Raw genomic sequence first — 20,361 nt, 5'->3', positions numbered from 1 at the left:
TTTTTTTTTAAAGTTTATAAATGACAATTTCATGTATTAAGGGGGGACAGCGATCCAGAACTACCTTTTTCACTACCTATGTGAAAAAGTAAAATCATGAATTAACTGCGATCAGCCACATTTTTTGGAAAGCTGATTTCAACTGTACTACATTCAGACCTGATTACTGGCAGAGCTGCTGAATTAGAAATCACTAAAATAAAAGATGTCTGACAAACTGAAGTAGGCTGAAAGATCTCATAAAGCAACACACTGTGTCTCAATCTAATGAAGCTAAAGAACAGAACAGAAACAAAGCCACTGACATTCATCAAACTGGAAAGGGTTACAAAGCTATTTCTAAGGCTTTGACACTGCAGTGAACCACAGTGAGAGTTAGCATTGACAACTCATCCACGTGTTAACAAAACAACCCAGAACAACATGTGAAGAACTGCAGGCTCAGTGTTTATGATTCAACAACAAGAAAGAGAGTTTGCAAAACTTGTATTCATGCGGGAGTTCCCACGCGAAAACCACCACTGACCAAAACATTCTGTGAGCTAGCAGACAAAAGCTGAGCTTTCCTAAAGGTTTGAATCCCGTTACATGCGGCATCAAACTAAAAACATCATTTCATAAAAAGAACATCATACCAGCAATCAGTCATGGTAGTGTTAGTGTGATGGTCTGGGTCTGCTTTGCTGCTTCAGGACCTGAACGACTTGCTGTAAATGATGGAACCATGAACTCTGCCCCACACCAGAAAATCCTGAAGGAGAATGCTCATCAGTTCATCAATTCAGGCCCTGAAGCACAAACTCACTTGAGTTACGCAGCAGGACAAAGATATGAAACACAGCAGCAAGTTCAGCTATGGATGGGTCACAAACAAAACACATGAAACTACATGAAGGTTTTGGAGTGACCTAATCAAAGTGAAGATGTGAAAGGGTCAGTTACTGCAACAGCTTGTCTGCAGTTCTTGTGCACAACCAGCAATTAAGTTTAAGAGCGATTACTTTTTCGCAAAGGCCAGGTGGGCTTGGATTGCTTTGTAAATGATCATTGGATTTGCATTATGAAATGCAAACGTGACAAATATGCAACAAACAAGACATCAGGAAGAGGCCAAATACTTTTTGATTGCACTGCCTCTTCAGCTGCCAAATGGCAGAATCACAGTTCACTGCAACTGCAGGTAACACTGCCAGCCACCGCCTCCATTGCAGTGGTGAAAACTGTGAGTATGTGAACTCATGATTGCTCTGTGGCAACACAGACATACCAGCAACATTTCAGGGGAATTATTACGAGGAACTGCACATTATCACACACACTGAGCTCAGATAAGATAAAAATGTCATTGATCCCTATGGTTGCAATGCACACCCCGTGGTGCGGTTGTGAAATGAAAGGATTTGGTTTTTCTTCTTCCCTTGTTGCACAGTTTGACGAGGTAAAACTTTGTAAATGCCGCTGGGAAAGATACTCATTAGAGTGGCCTGTGAAAGTACAATAATTGTGGATGGCAAAAGAAATTAGTATAAAGGTTAGTTAATTAGGAAGCTGGCTGTTACAGCATATGCTCTATGACTTAATGCATATTAGTCACCTATATGCAAATATGTCCTGCACTGTTCATAGCTGGAAGGCATGTGTGAAAAGGGCTCTGTGTATACATCATTCAACATACAAAGAAAATTAACTGGATCAAATGAGCTTGATACACCTAATACCTGAATTGAATCCTATGCTGCTTCTCTTCTATTATATGTGTACTTTTCTTCCTAGCAAAACTTAAAATAGCTCCAGTTCATTGAAGATTCAAATTCAAATTCATTCTGTGGCACACAGCCTAAAAAATATGAATAAAAAAAAATCAGTAGCCCTGTTGTGTAGAATCAAAGTCTCTGTTATCTTCTAGTCATAAAGCCACTGTGCCTGGCATTCACTACACTCATCATCATGCTGTCTCATCAATGCTCCAGTGGTTAAACCCTTCATATAACGATGCAGTATTGTCTCAAAAGGTTGGATGGACTTGTATTATACAGTGATGATGAAATAGGAGCCACCTGATTTATTTCTAAAGCTTTCCTGCCAAGGCTTTAAGAGTGCTTCACATCTCATCTCCATTTATATTATCAACAGGAACGTACAAGTCTTGGGAAAAAACACCAAGTGCACTATTCACTGCTGTTAGGATCAAACTGCTGTTAGAGGCCTACAGTTAGTATTTAGACTTGTTCTGCCTCAGTATGCTATTTGAAGAGTTTTCACATTCATTCGGGAATTTAACAAAAATATAAAGAACCCTAATTCCAAAACAGATTACACAATAGGGCAATAAAGTGTCCCTGCTCACCGTAGATCTCAGTGGACCTGCTAAAGGTTTCACATCTTTCTTTGATACTTTTTTTTAAAATTTTCAACACATTATCCATGTTTATGTGATATTGTTCAGACAATGCAAAATATATCAAAAGGACACGTTTTACATTTAAAACACATTAAATGAAACAAATAAAAAAATATCATAATTACAAAAATAAGCGCAGCAGGGAAACAAGTTTGTTTCCCTTTCACTGAGTTCAAAAACGGGCCTTTAAAGACGGACCTCAACCACAACACAAGGTTACCTTTCAAAATAAAAGCAAAACAAAATAATCCGCACTGAAAAATGCACAACAAAGTTTACGACGCCACTTTGTGAAAACGTTAAGTTGAGCTGACAATTAGGCAGATAATACTCCGAGAAGCTCCCTCACACTACGAACACGTTTCTTCTTTAAATCTCCGCTAACAGCGTAACTGTACGTCAGTTACGCGGGTTTGGAGCCCGCGTAACTGACGTACAGTTACGCGGGTTTGGAGCTCGCGCGTAGTCGACGCACGTACGTGGAGCTGGAACAGAAATTAAGCGAACTGTCCAAGAAACACTGAAGAAAAACGTTTTCTTTCGTTTCGTTCACTCAATTCTGACAACAGCCCCGCTTAAACACCGTCATCAGGGACAGAGAGTCTCCGTCTCTTTACATCCAGCTGCTGTTTGGTGGCCTGCGTTATTCTACAGAACAGCAGCAGGTGAGTCACATCGGGTTGTTGCTAGTTTCTGTTCTCTGAAACGGTTCCAGGCTGCTATGCCATATACAGCGTCTCTGGTGCTGTTTTTGTCCTCCACGATGAAAACAAACAAACATAAAAATGATTCGTGTTTATCGTTGAAAACGGCCAGCACTCAAACAGGTTTGGCGGCTGTGTTTACGGCAGGAACATTTCCTTGTCCCGTTGCGTCTTTCTAATATGTATACAAATCACTGCGCATGCGCGAGACACGAGCCCCCTTTTTTTGACGAGCTAAAGCTTAGGTCCTCGTGTACCGTTTGTGTACTAATGACGACAGTTGGTTACAGTTTGACACAAAGACATTTTGAAGGCATTTTAAGCTCTTAGTCTTCTTTTAAAATAGATGAATTGTGTCCTGAGACTTCCTGTGCATATTTACGGCAGTCACAAGTTTATGAAATTTTTTATCTCATTCCTTTTTTTTCCAATTAGATGAAAGAAGCAATGCCTGAAAAACATGTCTCACAAAGAAGATAACGAGGAGAAGAGGCGGTAAGGAGTACAAACAAACAGCATGACACTTTCAATAGCCCTTATTAACGCACTGGCGAAATCACTGCATGTAAATGAAATACACACTTTTGACTTTCCTCTTTCAGCTGCCACCGCACTGATTTGTATGCCAGCATCCCTCGAACATGTCTGCCTATTGTGTACCACCCAGACTACAACATCACTTTTATGGGCCTTGAAAAGCTTCACCCGTTTGATGCGGGAAAGTGGGGGAAAGTCATCCGCTTCTTGAAAGGTAAGCGAGTGAAGAACAGAGTGGCAGATGGGGAGGATATCTCCCTGAGCTGATGAACACTGAAGCACTCAGACTGAGGTCATAAAGGCGAAAAGAGCCAGAGAACAAAGCAGAAACAGTGGAAGAGGTAGTTGTAGTTGAAGAAGAGGGAGTAGGGGAGGCAGAGCAATAGAGCACAGATAATTAGAGAAAAGTCCCTGTGGGAGTTTGTGCAGGTATAGTAGATGAAGGCCAGTGTGGTTTTGGAGGCTGAGGGAAAACAGTTGCTGGATAACTGGCATGACTTCACACAGAGCTGTTGTCAGGCTTCACGGTGGATCATCTGTGCTGTTAAACGTGTCGCACGCAGCTTAATGAATTCACAAAACTTTCAGAAGTTAAGAGTGCAAATAAAGAGCTGAGCTTGTGCTGACAGAGGGAAACCTTGGTTTTTCTAAATTTAGCCATGCAGTAATTGGAAGAAAACTGGATGATATTGCAGAATTACTCAGCATATTTAGAGAGTGATACAAAGGAACTGGTTGTGCACTGGGTTTTTAATGAGCCCTCTGTGTTACGTCCAGAGTTGGAAGCCAATTTTGGACCACCGCGTTTCAGCAGTCTAAGGGAATAACATGTAAAATGGCCCACAATTGACCGGCTGGTGCTCATCAAAAATAACCTACGCTTCTTGATATAGTGACATTAATTTATAATGAAACTAAAAATTTAAACTCCATGCTTTTAAGCAGCTACTTTGGGACTGTTTCTGCCTGATTTTACAAACCTCTCTTTAATGCTTTATCACTTCTTATGCAAACACTACAGCTCCATGGCTTCATGGTTAACGGTTTAAATTTTAGCATTAAATAAAAAGCACAAGTTGCCTAAAATATTTATCTCTAAGAATTAAATGAATCCAAAAAACATTTTTGTGGCGCACTTTCTTTGAAGCTACAGGACTTGACAAGTATTGTACTTATCAGTTCAAAATTGATTCAGACAGGTTAGCTGGCCTGTCTGTTCAGGTCTGTGTTTGTGTTTTCACCAATCACAGCTATGAGTTTTCAACAGTTCTTTTTTTATTGCAATTATTGAAATAAAAATTGTGGCGAACAAACCATAGACCATGTGCTTTCTCATGTAATCTCTTAAAAGAATATACATGCATTTGTATGTATAAACAATGTATATAGTGCAACACTGAGGTTCTGGATGCAAAAGTCCCATTCATATTCTCCATAGAAATTTTGGTTATGAGCCATAATGTAACCATATAATGTAAACTTAACATGAAAGGTTGTGAAATGATGGTATGTGCTCCTGTAGAAAACACACATCTGTATTATTTCAACCTTGCAATACCAAGGAAAAAAACTACTTTGCCCATAATCCTGTATTGAAACGGCAATGCCTCTGCTTGGTGGATTTTACTGTTACCATGGAGATGTTTAAACCTATCAAGATCAGGTCAGTTAGTGAGAGCAAAATCTCATACATGGATCTCATTTGTCTATGAAACGAAAATTAGGTAAAAGAATATCTGATAAATCTTTGTTTTTATATTCTTCAGGTCCCAATCAACCCAAATAGCAAAGAAAAATTTAAAATGCATGCCATGAAAGAGTTCGGGTCTTAAGAGGTTAAGGCATTATGGGAGGCATACTGTTTACACATTTGCCTAACAAGCAAACATTCATGAGTCAATGAGCCCTTCTGAATAAAAGAGCAACCAACAACAGCATCTATGTACACGGTCCTGTACCTTCAACTTTTTCTTTTTTCAGTTTTTATTTTATTTTTTTGATCCACATCAAATCTTTTTTTGCTCATGATTCACCATGTAGCTTGTAGGTTTGGTTCAAGGCTTAAATTTTTTATCTAACGACATTCTGAAATGTCACATGAATAGGGAATTCGCTTCTGAAACCAGAGCCCTTAAAGTGGGTGGTCACCGTTGCCGTCTACAATTCAGCCCACGCGGCCCGTGTTTATCTCAGTAATGAACTGATAACTCAACAGCAGTTAAGATGATGCTGTTGAGTTGTAATTAACAAGTCAGTGAGAGGGCACCCTATCATGGTACCATACTGGAATTCACTGAGATACTGAGAACCTATTGCTTCACAAATGTTTGTAGAAGAAATCCACATGCCTACGTGCTTGATTTTATACAGATGTACCTCAGGTGGTAGAGTGGGTCATCTACTAACTGGAAGGTTGGAGGTTTGATTCCAGTCTGCATTCCAACCCCATGTTGCCCCATTGCATTGGTGAATGCATCCATCTCCAATGGATTGTATGAATGCTAGTAGTAAGCACTTGGAAACAGCATAGAGTAAAAAATAAAATGGCATGTAAAGCGCGTAGAGTGCTCAGAGTAGAAAAACCCTATATAAGAACCAGTCCATTTACCATTTGCCATCTGGCTATGAAAGCGATTGGATGAATACCTGATTGAGTGAATATCTTCGGCAATATAGAGTCATAAACATAGACTTAGATTTGTTTATGTAACAGAACTGATAACTCACTGGAAAACAAGGGGGTTAAACCTAAGAAAGCTGTCTAAGGTGCTTCTAAGGCCACTTTTGTACCCCTGGCTGCAGCAATGATGTTAAGAAACCAAGGATGTACTATCCACTTTCACACTGTCTGTCTTTAAGCAGTCATTGTTTCCGGGAAAATCCACCCGTTAGCTATACTGTTTGGGTTTGTAAAGCACCTTATAAATGAGGACTGTCAGGGGTGGCCCAAAGGGTCTGGGGAAAGATGCATATTTTTGAACTTTTAACTGTATATTTATAAGTTTTAGTGACTACTTTTGTGTTTTAGCCACACAAAAGTAGTTAAAAAAATAAACAATTATAGAAAAGTTCCCGTTTTTCATTGTCTGCTATAGAAATTTCAGTTTAAAAAAAAGAAAAGAATTTTAAGCAAGTAACTGATACTCGTTTTTATAAATATGGGGCAGTCTGGTGTTACGTTCCCCTGAGGGGTCTAAGCGGGGAGGGGGAAGTAACAAAAAGTGACCGGGTCAGAAAAAGGAGTCAAGGGAGGCAAAAGGGTTAAATTAAAGAGTTTTATTAAAGTTTCAATTTATACTAACTAAAAGAGACGGACAAGCCGCTATCACCATTTAAGAAAACAAACAGAACTCAGGCGTTGGTCAATAAAGTAAAACGTAAGCCAAAAAGAAAGAGCAGCTCACTAGCTGAAAACCACCAAAAACACAGCTCACTAGCTGCAAACACAACGACCACTCAGCTCACAAGCTGTAACCACACTACTGGCACTCTGGCCCAGAGCTCACCTTTCCCTGGGCTTAAATACTTTTAATTACTGATGTGAGTCAGCTGTGTAACAGGGAAAGGTGGCACCTCAGGCAGAAGAGGTGGTGGGACACGCCCACACAGGCACCTTCAGGAGGAGGCCCTGCTAGGGCCGTAACACTGGGCAATGAGCCACCAGAACTTTTTCTGTAATTTTACACATTTGTCTTGTAAAAACACTGAGGTGGACTGTTGAAATTATGTTTTAAAAAAAAAAAAAAATGTTATATTAATATATCCCTGGGGTTAAATGTGTAGTTAAATGTCTTTATGCGGACAGAAAGGAGAGTTTCACTTGCCCAGCTCACTTTGATGTAAAGTGGGCTGGGCAAGTGAAACTCCTTTCTGTGGCCCTCATTGTAAAATGATATTCTGAACTCTAGATGCTCAGAAAATCTTTTTCATACCAAGTCTCTTAAAATTGTGGTCCTCAACATGGTCCTCTCATACTGCATTGTATTTTCAAGAGAACTGTTTCTGTTATACAGTCCACTCTCTTTAGAATAGAAACTCCTGTTGCTATAATGCAATAAGCACCACATACTGCAGCCTCATAATTCCTGTGCAGTTTAATGACAATCGGCTTTGAAAAACTAAATATTACAGCTTTCATAAATTTTAGGATTTGTTACGTTCTTCTGTTTCTGCATGCAAATTAGTCTGGTTACTGATAAGAGTTTCAATGAATGCTGACATCTTGGTTCAGATATTGTATTTTAGTAAAACATACTGAATACCAAACTAATTCCTACAAATTGAGGAGCACAAAAGTTGTAGAAGCTCCCCCTCTAACATCCAGCGTTTTGTAACTGTGCTCCCTCCCTCTGTATGTGTTGCAGAGGAGCAGTTTATCAATGATGGGAACCTTGTGGAAGCTCGTGAAGCTGCTGAGGAGGATCTGCTGATCGTTCACACCAAACGCTACCTCAACAGATTAAAGGTAGAGTTGCTTGCTTTATCTCACCCATAGTGCAGCATCTATCACTTTGACTGGCATCATTATTCTTCCATCTTTCCTGCCGTAACACATGAATTTAATCAAATTCATTTGACATGGAGTGTCATCTCACTGGAGTGGATGAAGTCTGAACCTGTATGCGAGGTCAAGACATAGTGACTATGATGTAATCGGGCTCACCTCAACGCATAGCTTGGATTCTGAGACGAATCTCCTGAACATGTTTTAAACTTTATACAAAACTGGAGTTACCTGCAGTGAGAGGTTGCAGACAGGTACTGTGCTCTGTGCTGACTGTCATCTGTGGCAGTTCAGACGGCTATTCTCAAGTGCACATGGCACCAGGATGCTCTAGGTTGTAGGTTGATGGATTTTGTAATCAAATTGTCAGATTTGCAGGTGAAGGTGGGAGCAGAGCTGTCAGCTGATCACCACCTGGTGATGAGTTGGATCAGGTGGAAGTGAAAGCGTTGGGAACATTGTGATGTTTATGGGATTTGCCCAGAGTTCCTTAAGGCTCTGGATGCTGTAGCTCCGTCTTAGATGATGTACCTCTGCAACACGTGGAAGCTGGGGACAGTGCCTCTGAATTGGCAGACTTGGGTGACGATTCCCCTCTTCAAGACAGGGAATCAGAGGGTGTGCACAAACTTTAAGGGGGATCAGTCTCCCCTTTGAGATGGTTCAGGTGTCTTACTAGGATGTCTCCTGGAGGTCTGGGTATAGTGTTTCAGGTGTGTCCTACTGGGAAGAGGGCCTGCTTGGATAAACTGTAGAGATTACGTCTTTCAGCTGGCTTGGGGATGTCTAGCTTTCCACTGCATGAGAATTAGAGGAGGTTGCCCAGGAGATGGAGGTCTAGCCTCTACTTTGACTGCTGCCCCTATAATCTTTTCACCCTAACCTGCTGCACATTAGAGCAGGGCGATATGACCAAAAATATTTATCACGATATACATTTGAAAATTTGCGATAACGATATAACTGACGATATAATTGACACTAGACAAAATACTTTACAACTCCACAACTTTATTAGTGCAAAAGAAAATAAATCAATGTATTTTCACTTAAACAAGCAGCATTAAAGTTATGTAAAAATTTAAAGTGCAAATGCAAATTCCTCGCTGACAGTTTAACCAAGTGGAAACTGGCCGACATATCCTCAGCACAACCATGTTTAATATCCACAAAACTTAAAAAGAGGTTATACACACACAATACGGTAATATTATGTTGAAGCACAGTACGTATCACTCCGCGAGGCGCCTGCCTACGATAGCTGTAATGCTCCGACAATCCATCAAGCGGTGCGGCTTCGTGGCTTAGCAAAGTTGTACTGAAACGTGACAGATTTTCCAGCGCCGTGTACGACATAAAATCGTTTCGAGGTCAGTAAACAACCAGAGTTCATACATAAGGCAAACGGGATTATAAGGGGCTCTGTCGATTTTCAGAAAAATCAAAGGATTGATTTTAAGTGTGACGTATTTTCCAAAAAACACGGTAATAACGACGGCCCGCTAGCATGCTCTAGCAAAAATACTGCTTTGTTGTGTATCTGACGGGCGAAAGTAGAGCTGGGCGATATGAGATTTTTTCATATCACGATATGTTTTTTTCATTTCAGGCGATAACGATATCTATCACGATATAAGCCAAATAACTATATTTGTAAGATTTAAATGTGCCGTTGCTCACAAGTAAAATGTGAAATAATCAGCAGCTTGTTTTTATTTAAATATTTATTTCCCATAATAAGTTCAACAGAGTAGATGTACTTAAGGAACATGAGACTTTTTCAGATAGATAAAGGCAAATATTGCAAACTACACAAAAGGCAGCCGCTGAAGCGTTTAAGTTTCAAAATAGAACAAACAAAACAGACTAAATTGTCAATTCCACTTAGAAACAAAGTATTAATTCTAAAAATAAATCTTAGTTTGTTTTACAGAAGAACAGACAAAACTGACTAACTTTTGTCAGTATCAAATAAACTGAGAACTAAAAGGAAATTCTCAATCTCTCCTTGTTGTATAGCTGAGCTTTTCAAACAGTTTTAACAGTTACTTTAGTCTGACAAAAGCCGAATGACGAATTAGCGCTTCCAGTCAGAGACTGAGGCTACGTCCACACGTACACGGGTATTTTTGAAAACGGAGATTTTCCGTTTTCGTTTTAAAAATAATCCCGTCCACACATAAAGGCAGAAATGAAGGAAAACGCTGCTATGAACATGCCAAAGCAGCAGGTGTAGCTAGATTCCTAACCGTGCAGAAATGTTGGCCAATCAGAAGTCTAGAAGCCTCGGTGGGAAAAAGTAAACAAAGCTGGGGCATAGAAGCAGAACAGAGTCGTATGTGTGGAGGGACAGTAACTGTGTGTATATGTAAGCATTTAAACACTGCAGAGAGTAGAATTAACAGTATTGTAGAAATTCATTTCACCGAAACAATAACGTGGCGCACAGTGTGACGCATGCACCAGTTTATTGTATTTCCAGACTTGCTTTCGGCACAATTTACAGTGCACGCTACTCTGTTTTTTGTCAGACTTGAAATAGCCGAAATACCTTCACACTACGGAACTTCTATGGCTCTTCCGTTCGACAATCTCTCCGGCGTTGGAACCATCATCTGTTTTCTCTTCGGTCACGCTCGGTTGATTTTTCTAGTCGACACACTCATTTCCTCCATTACCCGCTGGCTGCTTCCCAAACAAACACACGTGCGGCTTGGCACTTGTGCTGTACGTAACAAGTCACGCGACGTGACGCTGCGGCTGTGATTGGTTCGGCTCTGCGCTACTGAATTTGGATTGGCTGACCTTTTTTTTTTTTTTTTTTTTTTTTTTAAGAGGACAAGAGCGGCGAGGTCTATCGCGATAGCTTAATTTCTCTATCGAGTAAAAGTTATATCGCGATACATATCGTTATCGTTCTATCGCCCAGCTCTAGGCGAAAGCTAAACCAGTTCCACACCACTGAAGCTGCAGCATTTTTACAAACCAGTTCTGGTTCATCTGTTTCATTCAACGATCCGCTTTCGCCCTTCTCATTCTCCGTCACCGACATGCTTTTTCTGCCATGTGCGTATGAAAACAAAGGCACTGCACATGCGCGTTTTACTCATATTCTGTCGCGATATTTCATTTTCTTATCGTTGCCCAACATTACACCGGTGTTACCGTGAACGGTATGATATGACCCAGCCCTACTGCACATCTTTTCCAGCTCTGTCTCTCTGCCTAACTAATCAATGCAAGCCCTTTTCCCCTTCTTTGGCAACTCTTCTGTAACACCTATTGCCTGTCTTAACTCTTTCCTGAACTCTATGCAACATTCTTTCTTCAGCTTCCACCATTTAATCCTTGGCTTCACTTGCTTCTTCCCTGCCAATACCTTGCAGTCTGCTCTCTCTTTCACCTTCTGCATAAGATGTAGTCTCCTCCACTCTTATACATTACTCCTGTTTTATCCTTTTCACAAAATCAATCACTATTTTTCTATTATACTTTTTTTTGTCTCTTTAACACCATACCTTCCCAGCACCTCCTCATTACTTCTGTTCATGTCCACTGAAGTCTGCTCAATTCACAACTGTCACCCAACCAGGTGGGTGACAGTCTCTATCACTTCATCTTACATCAGAATTCTTCTTTCTCTTTCTCTCCAGTCAGTTATCAGTCACCAATCAGTCCTCATCTGATTAATCCTTAGTCCTCAGGGAATATCATGTCACGTATATTAACAACATGGCAAATCTCCTTTGAGCTTTTGTCATTTTAATTTATCATCTAGAGGGACTGATTAGTGTCTACATTTATTTACCTTTCCCTGAGCGGATTTGGGAATTTTAAGCTGTCTGTGGATGTCAGGAATGCTGACGTTTCATTGTAAAGCTCTTCTAGTAGAGTGCCTGCTACAGAGGAAGCAAAGCTGATAACAGTATTTCTGTCACATTCAGAGGCTTTGTATTTATTCTGTTTTCCCTCAGCTGCCCAAGTGAGGTGCAATAGCTTTATTCTTTACTGTCGTTTTTTCATGAGAATTCAAGCTTCAGCCTGAACCCCCTGGCATCATTATTTCGTTTTTCTCCACCTTTATATCCACATCCTTTTTTTGCTTTGCTTTCCGTGCTGTTCATTCAGTTGAGGGCAACTTAGTTTTGTTTGTCTTGTGACAGATGGCAAAGAAAAAAACATCTCTATACCGCTCTAATTATGTTCTGCTTCCATTTAGTGGTCTCTGGTGGTGGCAACCATCACAGAAATTCCACCTCTCCTGTTTCTGCCTAATTTCCTGGTGCAGCGGAAGGTGCTAAGGCCTTTGCGGACTCAGACAGGGGGAACAATAATGGTAGGTATCTGACACCCTCATTTCCTCTTCATGCTTGTGGCTGATAATGACATGTTATCTAGCCTCATTTGTCAGAAGTAGAAATGGAGATAATGTCCTGTAGTGTACCACCATCACATAATGATGAGATCCACTCTTGGCTCCGTTTACTTTTATCAACTAATACGAGTGCAGCAGAAACGTTATAGTTCACACCCACTGCACTCAGCATCCAGCCAACACAATGAGGTTCTTCCACAACAAGGCCTTGAATTTTCAATGACCTTAAGTTGAACTCAAGTTGCCCACCTTAGTAGATAATCTGCATATGGTTTTAGTGTGTGTTTTACAAAAAAACATCTAGATGCATGAAATAACTGTACAGTACTCAGCAGAAAATTCCAGGAGCAGGACAACGCCGCCACATTCCAGCACACAGATCACTGTTCTGCAGTAAAGTGCAACGCTCTTTAAGTTTTTAGGTGTTTTTTCTTTTGGAAGGTTCTGGCCTGTTGCCGACCATATACTGCTTTATCTGGCATGGAAGACTGTGCTTACACAGGGCTATTTTTTATGTAGCTGCAGAATCTACATTTAGTACTAACTACAGAACCTGAGGTGTTCACATTGTTTTATTACCTTTAGAAACTTTACATTACCTTCATGTTCAAGCTCTGTGACAATTTTGTATTAACAAAAGGGTTTCTTGAAAAGACTTGTGCAGACTTTGCTTTAAATTGATGCTTTCTGTAAAAGTTGTGAATTCAAAGGAAATAAAGGTTCTTGTTTTGTCTTGTGAGGGTGGAGACTTCCAAGGGAAAGCAGCCTAATAGAAAACCTGTGTTAAATATATATATTTCATATATAAAAGCTAATCTCTGTGGCGACAGAGTTTTAGGGGGAAGATGGGTTTTCTTTGTTGAACATATCGTGTGTTTGCACTTTTAAATGGAAATTCTCTTTCATGTGTTTTGGGGAATGGTTACTCAAGTTGTTTTAAGTAGGATGAACAGTCTATGTGACTTTATTTGAAACGTTTGTTGTGATTCACTTCTTTAAATCTGTAATGGTTATGTAGAAGGTTTCTTCTTTAAAATCCTGTTAGCTGTCTGTGTGTGTGTGTGAGGCAAATTGGTTTGAAAACATTAATATTTATATCCAAGTTTATCTGGAACGCATTCTTTCTGTCTGACAGGCGCATAAAAGCTAAAACTCATATTGACACATTATTTCTCTTGGATTTATATCTTAATATTTTTGGCTGATCTGATTGTTAAGAAAATATTAAATTGAAAGGTGGGAGTCCAGTGGAAATCATAAATCCTATAAATTGATAGATTTTTCTCAGGTAGTTTTTAGTGGCGCATAGGGAGAAACTGGAATCTGGGATCTGCCTTTTGGAGCGTTCTTATTGAAAACGGAGAAATAGAGAATAAGAAATAAATGGAGTACAAGAAGAAGACCTAAATGAACCTGAACTATATGCCCACTATAATGCAAACAACGCATATCATATGGTTTTCTCAGCATACGCTTGATAACAAATGTATTTTCTCTCGAAGACTGCATTCTGGGCCTGGTGGTCGATGGTGCACATGAGATTCGAGGGCTGTTGTAAAATATGCCTGATACGCTCTGAAACAGAGTTCTTGTTTTCCCCAGACAGAGTGGAGTGTTACCCACACACTCTGTTCATAGCCAGACTGTGTGCATACATGCAAATTTGTATTATTACTCATCCATCAGAGAACCATACTGGCATTTACACACAATCTCCCCAGGTCACATCTCCTCTCATCAGCTCTCACACATGCTGGTCTGTAGAAGAACATGGCAGAGCAGCCACTCTTGCCTTTTCCAAGAGAGAAATCGTGACCTACCACGGCCTTATCGTTGTTTAAAAAAAAACAAAAAACGTCTGACTGACGACATACTTGAGAACATTTTGAGTTTGAAGATTGAAACTACTTTCCTAAGAATGCCCTTTATTTGTGAAGCGGCTTAGATAAATAAGCCTTTAGCTAAACCAGGAGTGCAACCAGGCCCAATTAATGTCTTCCTGAGGTGTAAGCAGGCACATCAGGAAGACACTAATGAACTTGAAACGCTGCCCGTCTCACGTTTCTTAAGAAAGCTACTCTCAGGAGTAGATCTGGATCAGTGAGGCTCTGCAATGAAATCTCCAAAAGGAATTGTAAATATTTCTTTTACGTTGGTATTCTGCTGAATAATTCTTGGCTTCAGATATATTAACTTTTAAAGATTTTAGGTTTTTGGAGGGTAGTGCTCTTTAGTCCCACTTTCTTTATTTCTTTTTGTTTGACTTTTATAATATCCTGCTGTACACCACAAGCTGGTCTGTGTGGCTTCGGGTTTTTGTTCCATGACACAGTGACAGGGCTCCCATGGACAAGTTGTTTGGAAACCTGTCACCTTTTAATTACACGTCACTGTTGAAGTCTCAGCAGAGCAGAGCGCTTCGCATGGGACAAAGAAAAGAAAAGAAAAGAGCACGAGTCCACTTTATTTTTCCGGTTAACCCATTAACTTTGGCAGTAATTAAGTCTGTTGTTGTCCATATGCATATTTAGAAATAGTACATGTTTTACATAGTTAGAAGTCAGATTCACTAGTGGTACTTACTCGTTTTTAAATCCGTGCCATGCACAGAAAACCAGCATTAGAATGCATCACTTTGCACCTTTTATTTGTTGTTGTTGTTCAGTCAACATGAATCAGTTCATGGTGACTGCAGGAGCCACTTGAAGATTCCTGTTGCATTCTGTAGTTTATTTTTTAAAAGGTCATTTTCCTTTCAGGGGATTTTCTGTCTCTGTCAACCAGAAAGGATCATTTATACATTTTTATGGTCACATAAAGGCAACTGAACTGAAATATTGTCTCTTTCACAGGCAGGAAAACTTGCTGTTGAGCGAGGGTGGGCCATAAACGTAGGTGAGTTTGCAATATATGCACTGATCCATGCATCAGTAATACGTCTATCTGCAATCAGCTGATATATGTTTAGCTTTGATATGGGAAACGGTTTACCCCACACTCTTCACCTCCCTATAGAGCCTAGCTATGGAGGTTTCCATAAGATAGTGGTGTCACATGCCAGGTTTCCAGTGTCTTCAGCATGCAACAAAAGCCTTCATTTCCCACAGTGGTATTTGTATGCAGTCTTTGCATATAGCTTAAATTAGGTGGTGAATTATTATTATTTTTTATTTATTTTAGTAAAAAAAGAAAACTAACAGCACCAGCTGCTAGAATGGGAAAAACTAAACAAAACAAACAAAAAAATGTTTGTTTTTCTTTCCCCACTTAGCACAAATATGTTTTTGAATCATTTACAAAGGGAATGCTCCGTGTTAACGAGATGCTATAAACTCTTCAACATCAGCATCTGTTTCTGGTAGCTGTGAGTGAAACAGTGTTCAACGTAAAGTAGAACATGCTGATCAGTTTCCTTAGCTGCTTATCGCCTAGAGGAGGAGTGGCGCAAACATAACACTCGCCAGACATGGACCGTATTTTTCGCATCATAAGGCGCGTTAAGCAAAACAAAACAGTCAGACAAGTCAAATTTTATTCATCTCATTCTTCTTGCTTCCTCCACTTCCACACCATTGATTCATTAATGCTGAAATCTCTGGCAGCTGCTCTATTCCCATGTTGTTGCAGTTTATTAATGACTAACCTCGTATTTTTCTCCTGACTGAAGTTTGGTCCGTTTACAGCATCCTGCTATGCGATTGCATTTGTCCCTGACCACCGAGAACACTCACGTTAACTTTTATCGAGTGGGAAAAAAGTTAGCTTGTTTATATTATGCTAACATAGCTGTGTCGCTAGCAGTCACGTAGCACATCATTATATACCAGCTAGTTCAACTTCAGTAACCCTGCAAAAGTCACTGCTGTTTAGTTTTCTGTCTTCTTTTATGTTTGAAGTGATAGCAGAGCTGTACGTTTGAATTTTTTCAAAAATCTCTCAGGCAGAACTAGAGATGGACCGATTCGATATTACGTATCAGTATCTGTCCAATACTGACCTAAATTACTGTATCAGATATCGAAGAGAAATAAAAAACGTAAATAAAATAACGTATCCCAGCTCATAACCTTAGCACGTCGGAGCAGTATGCGTCTCGTGATAGAGCGGCTGTAGCGTGTGAGACCTGTCGGCAGTCTGGTTGAGCATTTGGAGCCTCGCTGCGTGCTTCCAAACCGGCATTTCATCTCTGAGAAAGCTATCCCAGAGAAGTAAAGCAAGTGTGTAAGTTCATCTCTGTATGTTAGTAAAGCTTAACAACCGATATATGGAGCGACTGCCTCTTCTCTCTCCTCTCCCTCTCTTGCTGCTACTTCAATCATGAAACTGATCAATGATCAGCTGATCGGCTTTTCTGTCGCGACTCCCGTCTGTCTTGTTTGTTTATCACCCACTTCGCGCCAGAAAGAGGAAACCAGCGGATAAACAACAGCCGCACGTTTAAGCTTGATAAACTGTTGTTACACCAGGATCCTTTTCTATGCAGCTGACGGCTGGTAACTGTGCAGGGGCGGGTCTAGCAAAGTTTTGCCAGGGGGTTCGATAGGGCATTAACAGGGAAAGGGGGGCACAAAAACATACTTTTTTTTTCTAATTGTCATGTCTAGCTTTTAATAAATAATTTTTCATTTTTCAATGTATAGAAGTCCATTATTGTATATAGTAACAATTAAGTCAAATTTATAACCTAGAAAGCTACAGTACTTTTACCTTTGCAATTCTGTTGAAGAAAGATGTTGAATCTATTTAATTATTGTAAAAAAAAAATTTGACTTCTGTGCATTTTTTTTTTTTTTTTTTTTTTTTTTTTTTACACGTGCTTTAAATTAAAGTCCATTACGTCAATTAAGCATGAGTGTGGAGGGTGGTTCCCTATTTTGTTTTGTTTTTGCTGGGAGTTTGCAGCCCTATTAGTTAGGTTGTTTTATATTTCCACTAAGTACTCTTTAAAATACCAGAATAGGGAGGATGGTGCAGGTTTAAGTTTATTAGATTGATCAGTGTTGCTGAACTATGAAAAAATTTGGGTGCAGTGTATTTTTGCATACAGGTATAACAGAATAGCTTTAGTGTTGCTTTGTTTAAAACTTGAGTATGAACTTATACAAAATGCAGCAAGATGCTTAAAAAAATACATAATTCATACATACGATGCACCGCTGTTGATTTTTGAGAAAATTAAAGGATTTTAATATAGTGCGCCTTATAGTGCGGAAAATACGTTAGCATTTTTACAAGTGCTACTGGTCTGCCATTTAAGCAGCAGCCAGCTAGAGTCAGGTATATGTACACATTGCTTTCCTGGATATTCTGTATCACAGCAGCTAATGTCTCAGCTTAAATAAATGCGTTTGTTTGACTCTGTGATGAAGCGTCAAACAAATAAATTGCTCAGTTAAGCGGCCACAATGTTTTCATTTGGGATTTTTTGTTGTAAACTTTGCTGCAGGCTCACAGCAGAAACATGCAGGGTGTATCTATATAAAAGTCATTCATAAAGACAATGACATTAAAGTGGACATGAAATACTACATGGAGCCCTGGTTTTAAAAAAACTTAAACTTAACCTCCTAGGATCTGGCTTGATATCCACTCATGAGGACATTACACTGCCACTGTTCTATTGAAATTTGAAACAATTATGCTCATATGTGGATCTCATTTTTCTCAGAAACAAAATTTGGTTTAAAAAACAAATCTGGTAATGCTTTGGCAGCTGATGACTGTAAAAACAATCAGCCCAAATATAAGTAAGAGAAATAAGAGAAATTAAAAATGCATGCCGTGGAAGATTCCGGGTCTTAGGACGTTAACATTCTCAGTGAAGCTGGATTTAAGAAATAAGTGCTTAAAATTTTTAGAGCATGTTTTTTGCCAGTACACAGCATGACGTCACTTTTATACTGCATGTTGAAAAACCAAAGAAACCAGCAGGTTCGAGCCTGTTTTGAGTGAGGTGACAGGTGGTTCACTGAAACAAGCTAGAGTCAGAAAAACTGGGATTTTTTTTTCCCTCTTCTGGCCGTGTGTACCGTGCAGCACTATTTTATGCAATAAAACAGCATTTCTTTTCCCAAGCACACCTGAACATTTCACAAAATAATAGGTCACCACATGTGCATCACACCACAACTATAACTAATACATAGAAGACCTGACTAAACTAGAAGTGATCATTTTAAAATCTGCTTAAAATGTATCTAATCAGAGCTGATTGTTAATTAAACCTACAAATCTGTAATATAAGCTTAAAAAATACATGTATGCAATTCTTAAATGAAATCAACTACTCTGATTTAAGCAGAAATCGTGAGACTCATCTGTATGAAGGAGCAATTTGAAAAGATAGGTTTGGAAGCATTTAGTATTGACTGTAGGACCTCTTAATAAATTTGAAAAGAAATAAAACTCTTAGGACTCTATATTAGCATTTTATTCAAGATCTTGTTATTCAAGATCTAATCTCATTTTTCGGTGGACCCTGGGGCCTTCTTTTTCTGTTTTAGGCCCACGGCCACGAGGAGTCTTTTCCACGATGTATTCTTCTTTGTTTTTCCTGGGAGATTTTCTACTGGAGCAGCAGCTTCCCCCAGGACGGCCTGTGATTCGGGGACAAGGTGTTCCTCCTGCTCTGAAACCTTCTCAGCAGTGTTGAGGCTGGTTGCAATCACTTCTTTGATTTGTGATCTTAATCTCTCCACCTCTCGGATAAGTGACCGCTCCTTCTCCGAGGTATCATTTTGCTGGGCTCGGAGCTCACATATTTGCTGTTCTAGGTGTTCCCTCGTGGCCCTCGGGTCTCTGATGAGGAACCGATCTGTTAATGCGTTTTCTACGTGCAGTCTGTTCTCCTGGTTTAGATGATGTTGAATTTGCCCGAGTTCTTGTTGAAGAGCTGCGCTAGCTAGTAGCTCCCTGTTGTTATTCTTTTGCTGCTTGAATTTGTCACAGATCTTTTGCAACCTTCGTGCCTCTTTCTTTGCTTTCTTCTCTGCATTCATGTACTTGTTCTTCAGACGTTTCTCCTGTTTTAGTTTATTTGTCGCATTGTCCAGCTGTTGATGTAGCCGATCTGTCTTTTCAGTTGACTGTTTCATTGATGTATTCTGTGCCATCATGACGTTGATCTGACTGAGAAGTCTGTTACCGTGTCTCATAGCACTCTGCAAATTCGTATCCTTTTCCTTCATCTGCCTTTGGAGGTGCTCTATTTCAGTTTTCTGTTCTTCCAGCTTGGCGGCCCCTTGAGCAGCCTTTTTTTCTAGGCAAGCACAAAGAGTCTCAGCACTTTGGAGTTGATTCTTCAGCTTTTCCACTTGTGAAGCGAGCTTCCTCTTCTGATTATCAGAGTCCTGTAGCAACTTGGCTAATTTATAGCCTGACAAAGAACTCCAGTGAGGTTTTAGTGACTTGTTCATTTTTGTTGTTGGATTAAATGTTGTCCTCTCTGATGAGCTGTGCTGTTTCAGACAGGGCTGCAACTGACGATAGTTTATTTATAAGTTGGCATCAGGGAAACCGTAAAGAATGGAACCGCGTCAGTTTGAAGACATAAACAAGCTCCACATTGCTGTATACACTTTTGCACCAACAGTTTTACAAAGCATGTTATGAAAAAATGTGCACTGTATTTTCTTTCCTTATTCACCCAACCATATTGTTATATTACAATGACAACACTGAGAATATAGCATAAAACACACTTTTCCCTTTTTTCCTCATTGGACACACATCATTGCTGTTTCTGAAATTATTGCATGGTCATATTTTTATTACTTTCTTATAGGGCTGCCACAAACGATTATTTTGATAGTCGACTAGTCACCGATTATTTTTCTGATTA

At 39.7% G+C, this 20,361-nt stretch overlaps 1 protein-coding gene across 1 annotated transcript in view; it reads left to right on the top strand.

Annotated features, from left to right (window-relative positions):
- The first annotated feature begins 2,844 nt into the window (after positions 1-2,844).
- hdac11 (histone deacetylase 11) overlaps positions 2,845-20,361 on the top strand; it is a 50,881-nt gene continuing 33,364 nt past the window's right edge. The window contains exons 1-6 of the mRNA XM_085272894.1: positions 2,845-3,066; positions 3,541-3,600; positions 3,708-3,856; positions 8,007-8,107; positions 12,366-12,482; positions 15,374-15,416. Of these exons, the coding sequence (XP_085129020.1) occupies positions 3,566-3,600; positions 3,708-3,856; positions 8,007-8,107; positions 12,366-12,482; positions 15,374-15,416 (445 nt within the window). The 5' untranslated portion in view covers positions 2,845-3,066; positions 3,541-3,565. The remainder of the gene's footprint in view (positions 3,067-3,540; positions 3,601-3,707; positions 3,857-8,006; positions 8,108-12,365; positions 12,483-15,373; positions 15,417-20,361) is intronic.

Source organism: Mchenga conophoros, linkage group LG5 (genome assembly GCF_057382185.1).
Source record: "Mchenga conophoros isolate Kocher_MC1m ecotype Shallow Benthic linkage group LG5, M_conophoros_male_GT1.1, whole genome shotgun sequence".
Taxonomy (NCBI): Eukaryota; Metazoa; Chordata; class Actinopteri; order Cichliformes; family Cichlidae; genus Mchenga; species Mchenga conophoros.
The sequence above is the reverse complement of the archived record's forward strand: the minus strand, read 5'-3'. Positions and strand labels throughout refer to the sequence as shown.